This window comes from Formica exsecta, unplaced genomic scaffold, assembly GCF_003651465.1.
Source record: "Formica exsecta isolate Colony F162 unplaced genomic scaffold, ASM365146v1 scaffold116, whole genome shotgun sequence".
Classification (NCBI taxonomy): Eukaryota; Metazoa; Arthropoda; class Insecta; order Hymenoptera; family Formicidae; genus Formica; species Formica exsecta.
The window spans coordinates 866,424-881,708 of NW_021848499.1; the positions used below are offsets into that span (position 1 = coordinate 866,424).

The window sequence follows — 15,285 nt, forward strand, 5'->3', positions numbered from 1 at the left end:
GATAACAAAAATTTATCATATTACGTTAATGGGAAATAAATTAAATTTTATTTATTTTGCTAGTTATGTAATAAATTATTAATTGCAACAAATCTATCGATTTTGCAAACTGCCAAAAATAGTTATCAACAATATTTTATTTAACCTCTAGACAGTTTTATATTAATTATTGTGTAGTTATATATAATTTTGATATTAATCATTTAACTCTAAACTCATTTAACTTTAAACATCAAAATATTCTATAGAGCAGTAATTAAATGCTGATTACATACATGTATAAGTTTTTATACTGTAATTAATTGCTTTTATAATAAATTAATAAATTTTGAAAGAAGCTTTACTCACTGTCTTCTTTACGATGTACTTGCAGCATAACGTTGCCATACCAAGCTCATCGAAGAATGTATATCTCTTTGAAAAAAAATTGTTTCTGTTTTTTTTCCATATACAAAAGCCATACCAAACGCCGCAGATTAGTGGTACATTCATTACCCTAGTATTGGCACCGTGTATTTACGTGCGTAAAATTGCGTTTCTACGAGAGAGGCACACAAAGAATGATCCGAGAAAGATTCTTAAAAGTATATATTTATATATATATATATTCATCTAGAGTATTGTGCTACACACTGTCATTGTCATGACAGTAAAATAAAATTTGGCGTTACAATTTCTCGTTCTTTTTTTTTTTTTTTTTTTTTTTTTTTTTACCATCGTTGACATAAGCGGCAGAAAAAATATAATGTATATCTCGATGAATGTTCAATCTTTATCGTGTATATTGCTAATAAAAATTATGTACTCATATTATGTTCTCAAGCAGACCCCTGATAATGAATTCCCCTTGTGACAAGGGAATTATTTATATATTTTTGAGACATGATAATATTAGTTTACATATTAAATATTTTTCTCTCTTGATGATTATATAGTTTTGCTAAATTACTCACTGAAATTCTTTCGTCAAAATATTTTTCACAAATATAATTTTCAATTTTTTTCTCTGATATTGTTTAATAAAAAGCTGTGTATATGTATAACATGACAGTTTTATCACTTCATCGAAACAGACATCATAAAAAACGTTGAAAGCACACACGAGATACAGCAAATATTTATAGAAATACGTCATACTACATGTAACTATATTACCAATTACAATTATCCCGTTTCGAAAGTGTAGACAGACACATGCTGGACGCACATGATTTTATATCATATATCTTGATTATGCGTTTAATCGACACGCGAGAAACTCCGCTTAGTATGTCGCACACAGTTATTCGCTCGAATCTCCCTTGGTCCTCTCTCGTTAAGTATCCTTATGATAAATTTAAAAGTGGCAAAATAATTTTCAAGGAGTTTAATGCTAGCATTCAATTCTCATCATTGCACACATTGTCATTTGTCCTGGCCTGAACGGTTATTCAATTTTAAAACGTTTTGTTTACATTCAAAGCCGCAAAATTATCTACAGGGCAGGCATTTGTGTTTTTCTTTTTCTCTTTTTATTCCCGTCAGCGACGTTATTTTTGAAGAGATCGCGACCATCGTTATCCGATCGACGATATAACCAGGATGCCACGAAGAACGCCAGGATACATATATAAACTATAACAATGATACATGCATACCTTCCTCCGTTTCGATATCATGAATGATCTGCGACAGGTCGAGCTTGCGGTCCCAGATAACACACAAACACGGCATACGAAAAATATTCAGGCATTCCGCTATAATAGGACTCTCTTCGTCGCTGACGATCATCACGGAGGCTGCTACGGTTAGAACTGCACTCCTCTCTTCATCTTCCACGACCGATTATCATCTGATGAACGAACAGGAGACAAAGCCGTTTTCCCGATTGGCGTGGACTAAAGTGTCTCCAGGAAATTCTGTACGAGCAGGGTTGGCGCGGTCACCCTCGCCTTCCCTTTTCTTGGCTGTCTGCAAGTGCGCACGTTGCAACGCGGCGCTCGCTGCAGCTGCTCCGACTTGTTGCTGTCTTGTTCGAGCTGCACCGACACACTGGCTACGCGCGGTCTCGAACATCCATTCTCCTACAACAGACAATTACCTATGCTCGAGCGGAATTTGCGACCTCTCTGTGATTTGCTGATTATCAATGTATGCGTATGGATGATAATTTCTGCGTCTGATTGTGTATGACTATACTCTAGAGTTAGGATAAATGTAAATTGCTTTGAGAGAGAGAACAAAGCATTATTATATACATACTAAATTAATATTGACTGTAATATGACACGGTTGTTGTAGGGATATATAGTTGAGAGAGAAAGAGTTAAATAGTAAATGGTAATAATAAAATGCTTTAGTTAATCAGTGCTATCGCTTTTGAATAGCGATGAGAGTATTAATGGCGAATATCAGTTTGAACGCACAAGTTTCTAGTTGAACTAAATGCAGTTTCAAAATTATGAAACTTTAGCAAACTTTACTTACTGTGCACGTCATGTTTCCAGCTACGGCTGACGCTACTTTTGCACGTATATACGTAATACACAGATATCTATGGCAATGCCTTTAATTCTGCTTTCTACACGAATTTATTTAATGTATAAAGTAAGCGAAATAATGGAGAACAAAAATATTTTACAATATTTAAACACATTTTTACCTTTAAATATAATTTGTTTTTTTTTTTGTCTATCAATGTAGAAATTAATGATTCCAAATCTGTCACGTCACGATGGCTTATAATTATATATAATCACAATTTAAAATTATATGCATATGTCTATATGGATTCTTTTGTATATATATTAATTTTTAAATAAAAATGTAGAGATTGCATTTTTTTGATTGCGTGACTTCAGAAATATATCCGATTATCTTTGAAATTGGTTTATAAATGCAAAAGAATACTTTCACAATTATTATAGGCACGTGATAATTATAAAAGCGATTTAGTTCATACAAAACGGTAAAAGGACAATGTGTGCTTAAATGCGCAAGTTTTAACGGTTAAAATTTTTAATGAGTGGAACAAGTCGTGCCCGAGCCAATTAAATTGCCGTAGAAACGAGACCAGAATAAAAAATGAGAAACAGAGGGGAAAAAGATTAAACGGAACTATATTTATTTAATTAGAATTATAGCGGAACTGGACGCGACTGAAGAATCGCAAAAAGATAGCAGATGGTAATGAGAGGAATAGCAAACTAAATTTACACGAAAGTTTGCTTCTGTACACGCAACACCATGCGATGCCAAAATTACTAACCGATATACAGAGATTCCGTTGATGTTGATGAGCCCTTTGACGAGATTCGCTTTGTAGCTCCCACGCACGAATATATAAATCTCCGCGATAGATGAAGCCTCCTCGTTTCGCTCGTAACATTAAATGCCATCTGAAACAGAGAGGGGAATAAAATTTCGCATTGTTTACGTGCCATGTTACTCATATCCGTTTGCTTTCATTGTGTGTGTATAATTAGGTTTCACGAAATATTGAGCTTGGTATACTCTTATTATAATAGGCAAAAGTATGTGCAGTTTTTTTAGAGATCTGCCTCTCATATAAATTACAAAAAGATTAATAATCGTTGGAAGGAGAATGTAGAGACTTTGAATTCGAGTCTCCCTCCAACATTTATTCAACAATTGTGGATATTTTGAAATTTTCAACATCCGCTTTTACACTGATGAAATGCCATTATTCAACATCCGCTTGTACCCTCCAGAAAATAAATTTGTAAGTGATGTACCTTTTTTTACGCATCACTCGCGTGCTAAATTCATCCCTGATCTCCCTACTTTTGCCTGAGTATCGTATTTACGAGCCGTAAAAAAGGGGGATACGGGAAGTTGTGATAGACGAGAGTGATACAAAGATACGCGACCTTATATCCGCGCACATATTTGATTCGTGAATTTGCGACTATAATATCTCACTCAGTATTCTCGGTATAAAACATTTATGTAACATCGTATTTTTGTGTCACATTACTATTCGTTTACCCTTGATTGTAATCGCATGCTGAAAGAATAACTCGTGTATTAATCGCTCATGTCGTAGCTTGTTACGTTCGAATCGCAATCGTCCATCTAGAGAGAGTCGATGCGATATCGATGCGATTTGTATAATTACTGGATAAAAAACCTATTATGTTATAAATCTCACGAATTATCGCTCATATAATGCAGGAAAATATGGGCTTTAATTTTATACATCAATATCACATCATAATTATAATCCGATAGCTTCGTTCTTGTTCGTAAGCGAATGAATCTTGTGGTGTCAAAGTGAACGCAGCAGTGTCCCGGCTGTACATTCAGTTGCCAGAATAATCCTGATTGTTATCAAGGCCGTAACATTTACGCGGACGTAGTTAGAGCAGATTCGAGGCATTGACAATACCAGCGTTTTCGTACTGATTAATCAAGCGCATGCCTATGTATATCGAATAGCTTTATCCTTCATCCTGTATCAATGCCGATATCGATCGGCGCCAGCGACAGCGTTGACGTGGCTGGCTGGCTTGACTGTAATCGCGACGTGACTTAGCAATCTCACGTGTGTTCGAGTGCATCGGGTCAGTTTGAAATCGTTCGCGATCGATCGTATATATGTATTATCGGGAGACAGTAGCTATTGCAGCAGTACGAGAGTCGTCTAAACGCACATTCTAAATAATATTAAAATAGAAATGCTAGAGAAAAACGTTTGATATCGACTAGTAAAAAAATCAAGAAGCGGTATCGATGTTGAAAGATTAAAACCGGATATAAAATTTTAATAAATTCAATTTTTGATGATTGAATTTTAATAAATTCAATTTCGATGTTACAAATATGGAAATATGTATCTTGTATATTTCTCCCTCCATTGTTACAAGCAAAAATGGAGATGATACTTTTGCGTCGACGTCTATATATCGCCGTACACATGCCGCTTGTAATTTCACCAAAGGATTTAGAGATTAAAGTTTTGCGGTGAGCATTGTTAAAACCTTGGTACTTCGAGCGAACATTTGCGTGAAATAAACTCTAGCTCACAACTGTGGTTGTAACGAAGTGGTAACGCGCGGCTACTACAGGTCATATCGGCCGTTTGGTGGTTCGCCGATAGACCGGATGAAACACGGCGCTCCATGAATTATAAAATCGCTATTTACAACGGAAGATAGAGACCGTGTCGGGCCGTGTCGGGAGCGGTCGCGCGCAAGTCGAAACGCCAGTGTAATATCGCATCCTGCCTCGTGGGTGGAAACGATAGCGGCAAAGTTTGATTCAAAATTATTGCGGCACATGTGCATTTCTTCCTCGTATTCCGACACGTCCGGACTGTTGTTGCAGGTTGTTGCGAGGCGGGCGAGATCGCCGCTACCAGGTCGTTTACTGCAGATCGTGACGATGTATCATGGCAATTCGCGATCGCCGGCGCAGACCGTCACTTTCATTCTACCCTTATCGTGAGTGTGTTAAATTTCAGAGAAAAAAAAAATATTTACTCAAACGCGCGCGTTCCATTTCATTGGTCAAATCTACAGGAGCGCAGGTAGCGTCGATAAATTCTCGATTTATCAGCTCGTCGAGCGCTTAATGCAACGCAACGGCGACGACGTTATCGCATCCGTGGCATTATCCCCCGTAGAGTGGCTTTTCTCTAAATTTATATGTCCGATAGGGGAAAAAGTGCGAGTGAGAGGGTATGAGAGTTTGACGCATTTCCACCGCGCCAGCCATTCGATCGACTTTCACGTTGATCTTTATTCTAGATATTATTTTCTAGACGGTTGATTCGCGCGTTGAGTACGATGTATTTATTTTATTCTAGCGGCAATTGTACAGTTATGCGATGTCTCTCGATGTATATATTAAAAGTTTTACAATTTTTCAACGCTAATTAATGTGCGAATATTTATTTCAATTAGTACATTACGCTCAATTTTAAAATTATTGAAATTGGTATGATTTAATGATAGACAAATATGCAAATTTAAACGAGATAAAACGAGACCATATTTCAAATTTATTTTCATTTGAACTATACTTTCGACGCTCGTTGCGTATGACTCTGCATTTTGCAATAATTTAGCCAATGTTTTGGAAATTGGACATATTTGTATGATTCTTTAAATAAAATGAAAATTCATTGGACAGAAAACAGTTATAGCAAACAATTTCATATGCAATGATCAAACGATTTTAGTGTAGAGAGAACGCGATATGCTTCTAAAACATAATGATAATCGGTGATATTTTCGGCGAGCTTTATTCCTCTCTATTGGATAACAAATACAATTTTAATTGAGTTCGCCGCAATTAATTCGACTATGAAAAGATATTGATTGCATTTAAAACAAATAATTATAAAATAACGTGACGTTTATTATATTCATTAATGCATATTTATTTATTAGTCAATCTCATTACCAACCAAAATAATTTTTACATATAAATAAAATGTTCATTTATTTAACGAGTAACGCGATGCTTAACGCGCGTTATAGATTTATTAAACGCAAGAATAATTAAATATACTTTAATTCTTTTTGTATTTTAATATGTATCTTTCGTCTCAAAATATTTCATAAAAATGGATAATATAAAGATATAATATGGAGATATAATAGCAAAAAGAAACAAGTATAAAAACCGGCACACACACAAGTTTATTTCCCATTTTTTTATAATGTTCATTCTAGATACAAATACTTCTCCGCAAGAAACTAGGATACGTCTCGATGATTAATCGAGCTTAGAGTAGCATATATATATATATATATTTCATAAATATATATATATATATATGTATGCTAAATATAATTTCATTCTAAAAAAAATTTCTTTAAATCTTTTATTGCTGTTATAAATCATATATGTTATATGCGTCTTTTTTATTACATTTTCTGTTTTATCATACAACGACTCAATTGAATTGATCATCAAATACAATTTTAATTAGTCGCAAATAATGCAAATAAAACAATACTTCACAAATAACAATTCTGATCGATATGCTTGTGATCTGCCTCTGTTTGAATACATTATAAAGAAATGTTCAAAAATATACTCTCTTACGTAAAGTATTCGATAAAAGATATAATGCTTCTATTGTTTTTTAAGCTAGTTCTCAGAGAGAACAACTTTCCTGAAATGGTATCGTAATATGTCATATGTCCAGTCGATAGTTTCCTCGACAGTGTCAATATCATATTGTACGTCTATAAAAGCGGACGTGGTCGAGATATCCGATATCGAGCTACATGCCGATCGCGACACTTAATTACTTTAGATCTGAAACGGCGTGTCCCGGAGCGAGGCACAAATGAAACTGTGACCCAATCAACGAAAACCGCGAGCGATTTATGAGAAATTAATCCGACCATCGCCAACCGAGTGGAAAGTGGAAATGGCGGGTGCCCGCTTCGGCTTGGCTTTAAATAAATGAAACGTGAAGCAACCCCCTTTGCTATAGAAAGTGCTCAGAACAGTCTCCGTCACATTAACAATGTCACGATATAAAATAATATAATCAAACAAGGTCGCTACTGCCTGTTTGCGGACGTTGGATTGAACAATACCTTTCAAACTTCTCGCACGTTTATTGGCGAACAAGAATATGTTGAATAATATGATTCTTCTGTATGCAATGTGTACCACCTCGATTCAATACATGTCGAATAACAAATATAAATTCCGCATTTGTCCCAGAGCAAACAATTTATATTTTTCGCAAACAATAAATAAGTTAAATACACACATCCGCATAAGATGCACGGTGAATGAAACAATTTAATATGATAAATAGCATAGAAATACATAAAAATATAAATGCGATGTTTGTCCGACCATTTTTGGAAACCCCTATTAAGGTAGCTGCCTCATCAACGCCGAATTAATTCTATTGGAAAATAACATTAAACGTTATTTGTGTATGCATAACTTAGCATTTACAAGTCTACATGTGGATGTAGTAACAATCATTAATATTGTTGTATATCTACTTTCATTTTGTATAAAGTGGCAGTTTAGACACTTTTTCCGTTTTCCTTTGGTCACTATACATAGCTATACACTCTACGTTCCACCAAGTCGTTACGGATTGCGGAATTTATATTTGCATTTAAAATCCGGGCGATGCGCCACATCTGTCAAACGATGCATATTGAAATTTCACGTGTGGTAGCAACAGACATAGATAGAGAGAGAGAGAGAGAGAAAGAGCGAGAGAAATTTGTTGCTCGACTGCCTATCCGCCGGCGCCTCTCCGAACGTTGTTTCTCCAAAATTTAACCCCTCTTTCGCCCCGTTGCTCCTACATCCCCCGAGCCACACCTCCCCCTGACCCTACAAAACTCGTATACGCTCGGACGACGCCAGTACGCCGCTGGTATGCGGCTCTTCGTTGCTAGTAACCAGTTGAGAGAGAGAGAGAGAGAAAGAAAAATCGAGAGAGAAAGAGAGAGCCGTCTACAAAAACAGCGCGAATCGTCGCAGGCAAATTTACTGTGCGTGTTTTATAGGCGCTATTTGCACACACAAACACACACATAAGCGGGGCGCGGGAGGATTACAGTGCGAGGGTGGAAAAATAGGTGACGGAGGGGTGGTGCGGTGGCGGTCGCAGCGAAAACACGAGGATCCACCACTTGCGCGCCCGTTATCGTATAATCTACGTGTGTACGTAGACACACGGCGCGTACATAAACGACCGGATTCCCGACACTCAGACAAAACGATCGCATCGTCTCGCATAGACAGCGCTGAATCTGGTTTTTTTTTTTTTCACTTTTTTTTTTTTAGCTTATTCTTCGATATATATTTCGCATAAAATACGAAAATTGCGTGGAATTTTTAATCAACTCGCGCGGAACGAAGATCGAGTCCGGAGAGCTCGCCGGAAAAAAAAAAATTGAATTCGCTGATTGCGAATCGACGTGTGCGCTAACGTACCGAGTACTTGCCGCGCGAATAAGCCCGCCGCTCAACCCACGCAACGCTGCAAAGCCCATCTGAAATTGAAAGGATTTCCGCGCGACGATACCACGCTTCGCCGCATGCACGGAATTTGCAACACGCACGGGTGAGACCGTGTTTGTACACACAGTATCGCGTTTGTACCGGAGAAAATTACGAATTTGAACATTACGTTGCGCGCTCGAAACTATTCTCTCTCCGGGAGGGAATGTAAATTTGATACTATCTTAAATATAATTCTATGGAATACACTTGGTGTGTAACGCTTCCGCTTATTCTAATGTTTTCGCATGAGCGATTAAATGCGCGTGGAAAATCCAACATATGATGCTACTCTCACGGTAACTTTATGAAATATGCTCTTTAATCCTTTTGGAAGCTGCTACTGCTGCTGCAATAGTGACTAGATATGTCCGGAAATGCATTCACGCACGTAGCTCGCAAATGCTCACCTGATGATGAGCTGGTGTACCCTGGACCACTGACCTCGCGACCTCAGAATCCTGAGTGTACCGATGAGCGACGGTTTATGCGACGGGAAAATCTCCATGGCATTGAAATAGTACTTGAGCGAGGGCAGCCATTTACCTAAAAGAGACGAAGCAAGTTTCCCGCGTATGTAAATATAAAGTTTCGATCATATGCGTGCCGCTTTTCGTAGCGGACAACTCCGGCGAGATTATTCTACCTTCGGTGACAAGCATCGTTTCTCCTCTATCAGGGATTTGAAAGTTTGCCGTTTGCTGCTTTAAGCTTATTTCCTTGAATAAAACTCACCGTTCTTGTACAACCAGTAAGCATACTCAGTGAGAGCGTCCGGGTTTCGTGGCTGAAGATGAATTACATGCCTCAGGAGTTCGCCTGTTGCAGGACCGGTGGCGATCCTCGCTAAAACTCTAAATGCCGGCGCATACGCCGGATCCAGTGACACGCATCGCCTCAACATCTCGATGCACTGTTCAGTTCGATTTGTTCTTCTGAAAGCAAGATTTTACTATTGTAACTACAAATATCTTACGTAAACCAAGCATTACTATGTAAGACGATCAATATATGTAACTCTCAGTATACATACATATAATATATGACACAATTGTCACATATTAATCAATTTAACTTTTTTATAATTAATTAATAAAAATTATAATCGTTGTTTACAAAACACCGGGTAAATAACGTTATAGCAGACAAAATAACTGCAAAACTTCTAACATATATTTTATATAAATAAAGACTACAGTAATCATATCTGTATATAGAGAAAGAAGACTTCGATAAAATATAATTAATGAGTATAACGTATAATTATCATTTATTATTTTTAATCAGTAACCAGCAATTCAATTCTAATTAGCGTCAATTGCAAATTTAATGCATGGCGCGTTCAAACAATATTATTTAATCATTCAATACCGATCGCGCGTCTCATTGCTTATGCATCTCGCTAAAACAACATTGTGGCAATGTATTTCTTGTTCAGCTTACCCTACTGTGCGAATAAATGCGATGAAAATGCTACACGTTACGAAGTAGGTTGATAGCCTGGTAAAAAGGTCCGGCGTTAAAAAGAGCGACGGACAAGTTACCGCGAGTAAATTTGGCATTCCCGTACAAATTGAACGGCAATTTCGCGAACGCGTCCGGTTGAATTATAGTCGTGCGCTTTCATGTAATCGACTTTGCGCCCGACAAAAGACCCGGTAATTGTCAGAGAATGGCGACGCCAATAATGCCGATCGACAATGCCGTTTTTACTGTTTACGCCTGCAGCTGGAGCGATGCTTTTTACCAATATTGCTCTATCGACATTTTCATGTGATCGAAAGAGGAAATACTAACAGATGAAAGAGAATTTATATAGATACACATCAGCGCATAGGGTATATCCTAGATCTAACTTAAAGTTTAGAGAGATACGTTTTCTTTTACAAATTTATTTTTTATTTTATTATATTATATTTTACATTATTTGTCTTTAATTTCTACATCCCAATTCATTTTTGAATTCCGAGAGAGAGACGTATCGTATAATATATAATATAATATATTGTGAAATTTTAATCTTTATTTTTCATTCCTTTTAACTGACATTAAATAGCGCGTTAAATAACGAGTATAAAACTGGTTTAAATCCATTATTCTATATAAATAATAACGTTATGTTGCATAATATTAATGAGATTTGAAAAGTAGAATTAATAAGTATTAAGAAATTAACTCCACATGTTGTAGAATAACAATTTTTATATTTTCTTATAATGCGATAGCATTTCTGATAATAATGCGCGGCTGTGTAATTATAAAGAAAATTGAAACAAAGGTATGCATCGTATGAACTATCCATAAATGCGGTCATTCTATTTTAAACGGACAATGACCTTATTATAGTGCATGGCATATGGGCACAGTATATTTTTCATGCGTAACACGCAATATACATTAACATCACTTTCCGCCACGTATTTGAGCCATTGCGTAATTTATTTAATGCGCAAGCGCTAATGTGCATCACGTAAAATCAATTATATAGTAAATATGCCACGCGTTGCATTATACGTTAAATTATATTAAAAATAGACTCAGCTAAAATGCGTCGTTGTTTCAAATGTACTTGTGTAATAATAATATCATGCAAATATCATATTGATATTATATATTATTATAATTATATTTATATAAATTGGCGCAAAATGCTATTGCGTTAAATATTTAATAATTAAAATTGATTATTGAATTAAGCATTATAAAGAAAAAGTATAATTTGGCAATGTTACACAGACATTTTTAATAAAAAATATGTCATCGAATATGTATAATTTTCAAATAAAAATCTTTGGAAAAAAGAGAAAGAGAATTAAATGAGATATTGCTTGTTTTTCACGATTTACGCACAATGAGCGAAAAATTGTTACATTTACGCAACGGTCGACCGCGTGTGTCCCACTTCTACCCTTAATTAAACTTTAATTTATCAAGTAGGAAGGCGTTAATTAAACTTTAATTTTAACCATGCTACCGGAATTACAGCTCAAGCTAAATTTACTGTTGGAAACGCTGCTCGCTCTAGGTCGATGACCCGTTGATAAAATGGTGAACTAGAAGATGGGAGATATTTTTATTACGTGGAAACGACCAACAGTTTCTAATAAGTAGTTGGCGTAATGCGATTCATTGCGTCATACCGATGAAATAATTGATTATCAACTATTAATATGTTAATAATTGATATTCTTTATGCAGCATTACAATGTACTCATTCTCTGGAAGAAGATATTTATTCACTGACCTGTACAATCGTCCAAGATTATAATGAGCATTTACGTGACCAGGTTGAGCATTAATAGCTGCTAGAAAATGATACTCCGCTTGATCATCTATTGTGAGAGTTCCAAGATTATTATGCGCACTGGCGTAACCTGGCCAAAGCCTGAAACACAAACAATATTATCTTTTTAATGCATTCATTTTATGGCTATAATTTGAATTAAATTTTATTGTGTCACGAAAAAATATAATTATCAATATTTCTTAACATCAATCTTATTTCCATAAAAATCTGACAACTGCGTCCTTCATTGTTTTTTATAACGTCATATGTATAACGATAATAATTATATAATTTCAAACTTTTTGATATTATTAAAAATTTTGCACGCGGTAACCATACAGAATGATGTGAAATTACTTAAATGAATCAAAGATCGAGGACAATTGGATAAAGGAAAAGAATGGGAAAAGCGAAGAGTGAGTTCAACACAGGACGCGAAAAGAAACAAAAGGATGGATTGAACCGCGCCAACGGGGCGGTTCTCGCTCTACAAGCGAGATAATGGATCGGAATTATCCCGGGCCGAATCCATTAGCCTTTGATGGCTTTCGTCATTCTAGGAGAATAGTATTTCCTACGAATCACGACCGAACGCATTTTCAAAACGTTTGTTGGAGATATCAATAGATAAGCAATCGTCATTCTCGTTTAGCGCATAGACACAACTTTTATTTAGTAGATATTTTATTCAATTATAACGCAGTGTACTAATCAACTTTTACTCTCATTTAAAATAGCAAAAAGTAAAGCATTTTCTCTAGAGAGGCACAAATGCATTTAAATACATTACTTGCTCTCAAATTGATTTTCAATATCTATATCGTTAAAATATATAATCTTGGGGTCTTGAAATATTTTATGTGTATAAGCCACAATCAAATGATATATTTAAGATGTTTAAACATTTAAATAGACATCACATAAAAACCTAACCGAATCGGACAGATAAAACTAGAAATAGGTTCAATGTCAATGCACATGTGACTATATCGGAAAATATTAGAAGAGAAAGATATTCACCAGCAAAATCTAAGCTTGGTTATTTTGTAACGGTATAAAAACCTGACAGGGGTTGTTTCCGAGAGCTCAGTAAGGAACCGTCAAGGGCGAAGAAAAATACGGAGATAGGATTCGTGTAAGAGTTACACAGCGGAATGAGAAAAGCGGATAAAGGTCCAAGAGGAAATCCAATGTAGCTATTCCAATATGATGAAAAAAAGACTTCAGGGGTTAACGTTTTATACACGTATATATTTTTTCTAACGAAAGTGTCTATTTCCATACGTGCATCTGGGTATAACGGTGATATAGTTTTCAACGGAATAAAGTAAAACGGTATAAAGTAAAGAAAATATAAAGTACAAGTTTAAAAGGGAAAAATATAAGATAAATTTTTAATAGATAATTACGTAAAAAGAATGTCACTTTGCCATTTCACGAAATTCTACATCGAGATTCAATGTCGGCGCTCACAAAATAAAACAAAAATTTTTCATCACAGTCTTGGTTATGGATAGTTATCGAATTCTTTGGAATTTTTTCCGCCGTCTTAAGATGCAGACATGCCTTATACCTTGGCTTCCCTGCCTCCGGAAAAGAGGATTGCGTGGAAGGTATGCGTTGCTTCCGTCGAGGATAAGTCACAATCCGTGAAAATGCTAAGAGTGTGCGTGGGACTGAGAATACAAGGCAGTGAAGGATGACAAAGTCTATCCGAGTAGTAGCGAGCTCGCGTGCTTTCCTCTAAGAAAATTCGGTAGAAAATCGCGACGGATTCAAAAGTTGCTAGAAGTCGGCACAGCTCGAGAAGAGCATTGTCCTGTCGAACGTAACGAGAAATCTTTTGTGAGGAATTGCCAGAAGTCGCCGTTTATTCGAAACATTCCGCGGAAAGAAGCGTCGGTATGAGAAATCTAATTTATTTGAAAGACGAATTAATAGAATCAATTAAAAAACGAGAAAAGCAAACTATCCGTGACGAAGAAAGAATTATTCTGCGCCAGAAGATAATCTGCATATTCTTCAAAGAGAAGTCCCAAATCACACGGTTGTGGATTACCGCAGTCATCATTCTACCCTGAAAGATAACTACTGTTCACGCTCAATGATCTTCTTTTAAATTCCAAATTTTGTAAAAATGCCTCAACTTTTCTCAGAACCAATGACTTTTTTATCACAGTTGAGATATATAACAAGAAGATATATTTATTTCCAAAAATTATACCATGTAATAATAAGACCCGAATCACTTAAAAATATAATTTACATTATCTGCATATCTTTTTCAATTATATTTCAGTTTATTATTATAGTTATCTTTGAGGATAAAAGGCCATTATATACTCTATCCGATCAATCTCCGAAGCGATGCTCGAGATGCGTCGCACGTTTCCGAAGATAACTCGAGATCGAGTTAAGAGAAAATCAATCAGCTGTTTCGCAAACTTCGTTAAAAGTTTTCGCGCGTGTGTGCGGACGCTATCGGAAGTGCGCCTTGAAAATCACAGCTTGAAGAAAGTCGAAGAGAAGATACTTCGCATAGCGTCTTGCTTTTTGTTGCGCGCGTGATTAAATCGTCGCGTCTTTCATGCTTGGCAGGAAAAGCGTTTGATAATCCCGGATTTTCATATCTCGCAATCTACATAGACTATATAGGCTTGCTTTTCGTTGCACAGTCGCAACATGTTCACTACTGCATGCAAAACAGTCTCTAGTGTTAGTCGACTCCATAAAGCTGTATAAAGTTTTAATGAAGGCCACTTTGTCGAATGGCCTAGCCTCTCGCAACAATTTTTTATTTGTGCTGACGCACACAAAAGCACGTGTTTCTAGCAAGTAAGCCGTTCGTAAGATACGGTCAACGACTGTACAGTTTAAAAGCAATAAAAATTTAATAGAAAATTGTGTCATTATACGTCTTATCTAAGAGAGAGAAAGAGGAACAACACAAAACATAAAATAACTTACTAATAAAAATAGATATAAATAGAATTAATACATATATA

The 15,285-nt window shown here is 36.0% G+C and overlaps 1 protein-coding gene across 1 annotated transcript in view; it reads right to left on the minus strand.

Moving 5' to 3' along the window:
• Positions 1 to 708: 708 nt before the first annotated feature.
• The window catches only part of LOC115238929 (protein O-mannosyl-transferase TMTC1-like), a 131,445-nt gene continuing 116,868 nt past the window's right edge, over positions 709 to 15,285 (minus strand). The window contains exons 11-15 of the mRNA XM_029813125.1: positions 12,239 to 12,379; positions 9,730 to 9,929; positions 9,405 to 9,540; positions 3,248 to 3,377; positions 709 to 2,063 (exon numbers count right to left, since the gene is read on the minus strand). Of these exons, the coding sequence (XP_029668985.1) occupies positions 1,878 to 2,063; positions 3,248 to 3,377; positions 9,405 to 9,540; positions 9,730 to 9,929; positions 12,239 to 12,379 (793 nt within the window). The 3' untranslated portion in view covers positions 709 to 1,877. The remainder of the gene's footprint in view (positions 2,064 to 3,247; positions 3,378 to 9,404; positions 9,541 to 9,729; positions 9,930 to 12,238; positions 12,380 to 15,285) is intronic.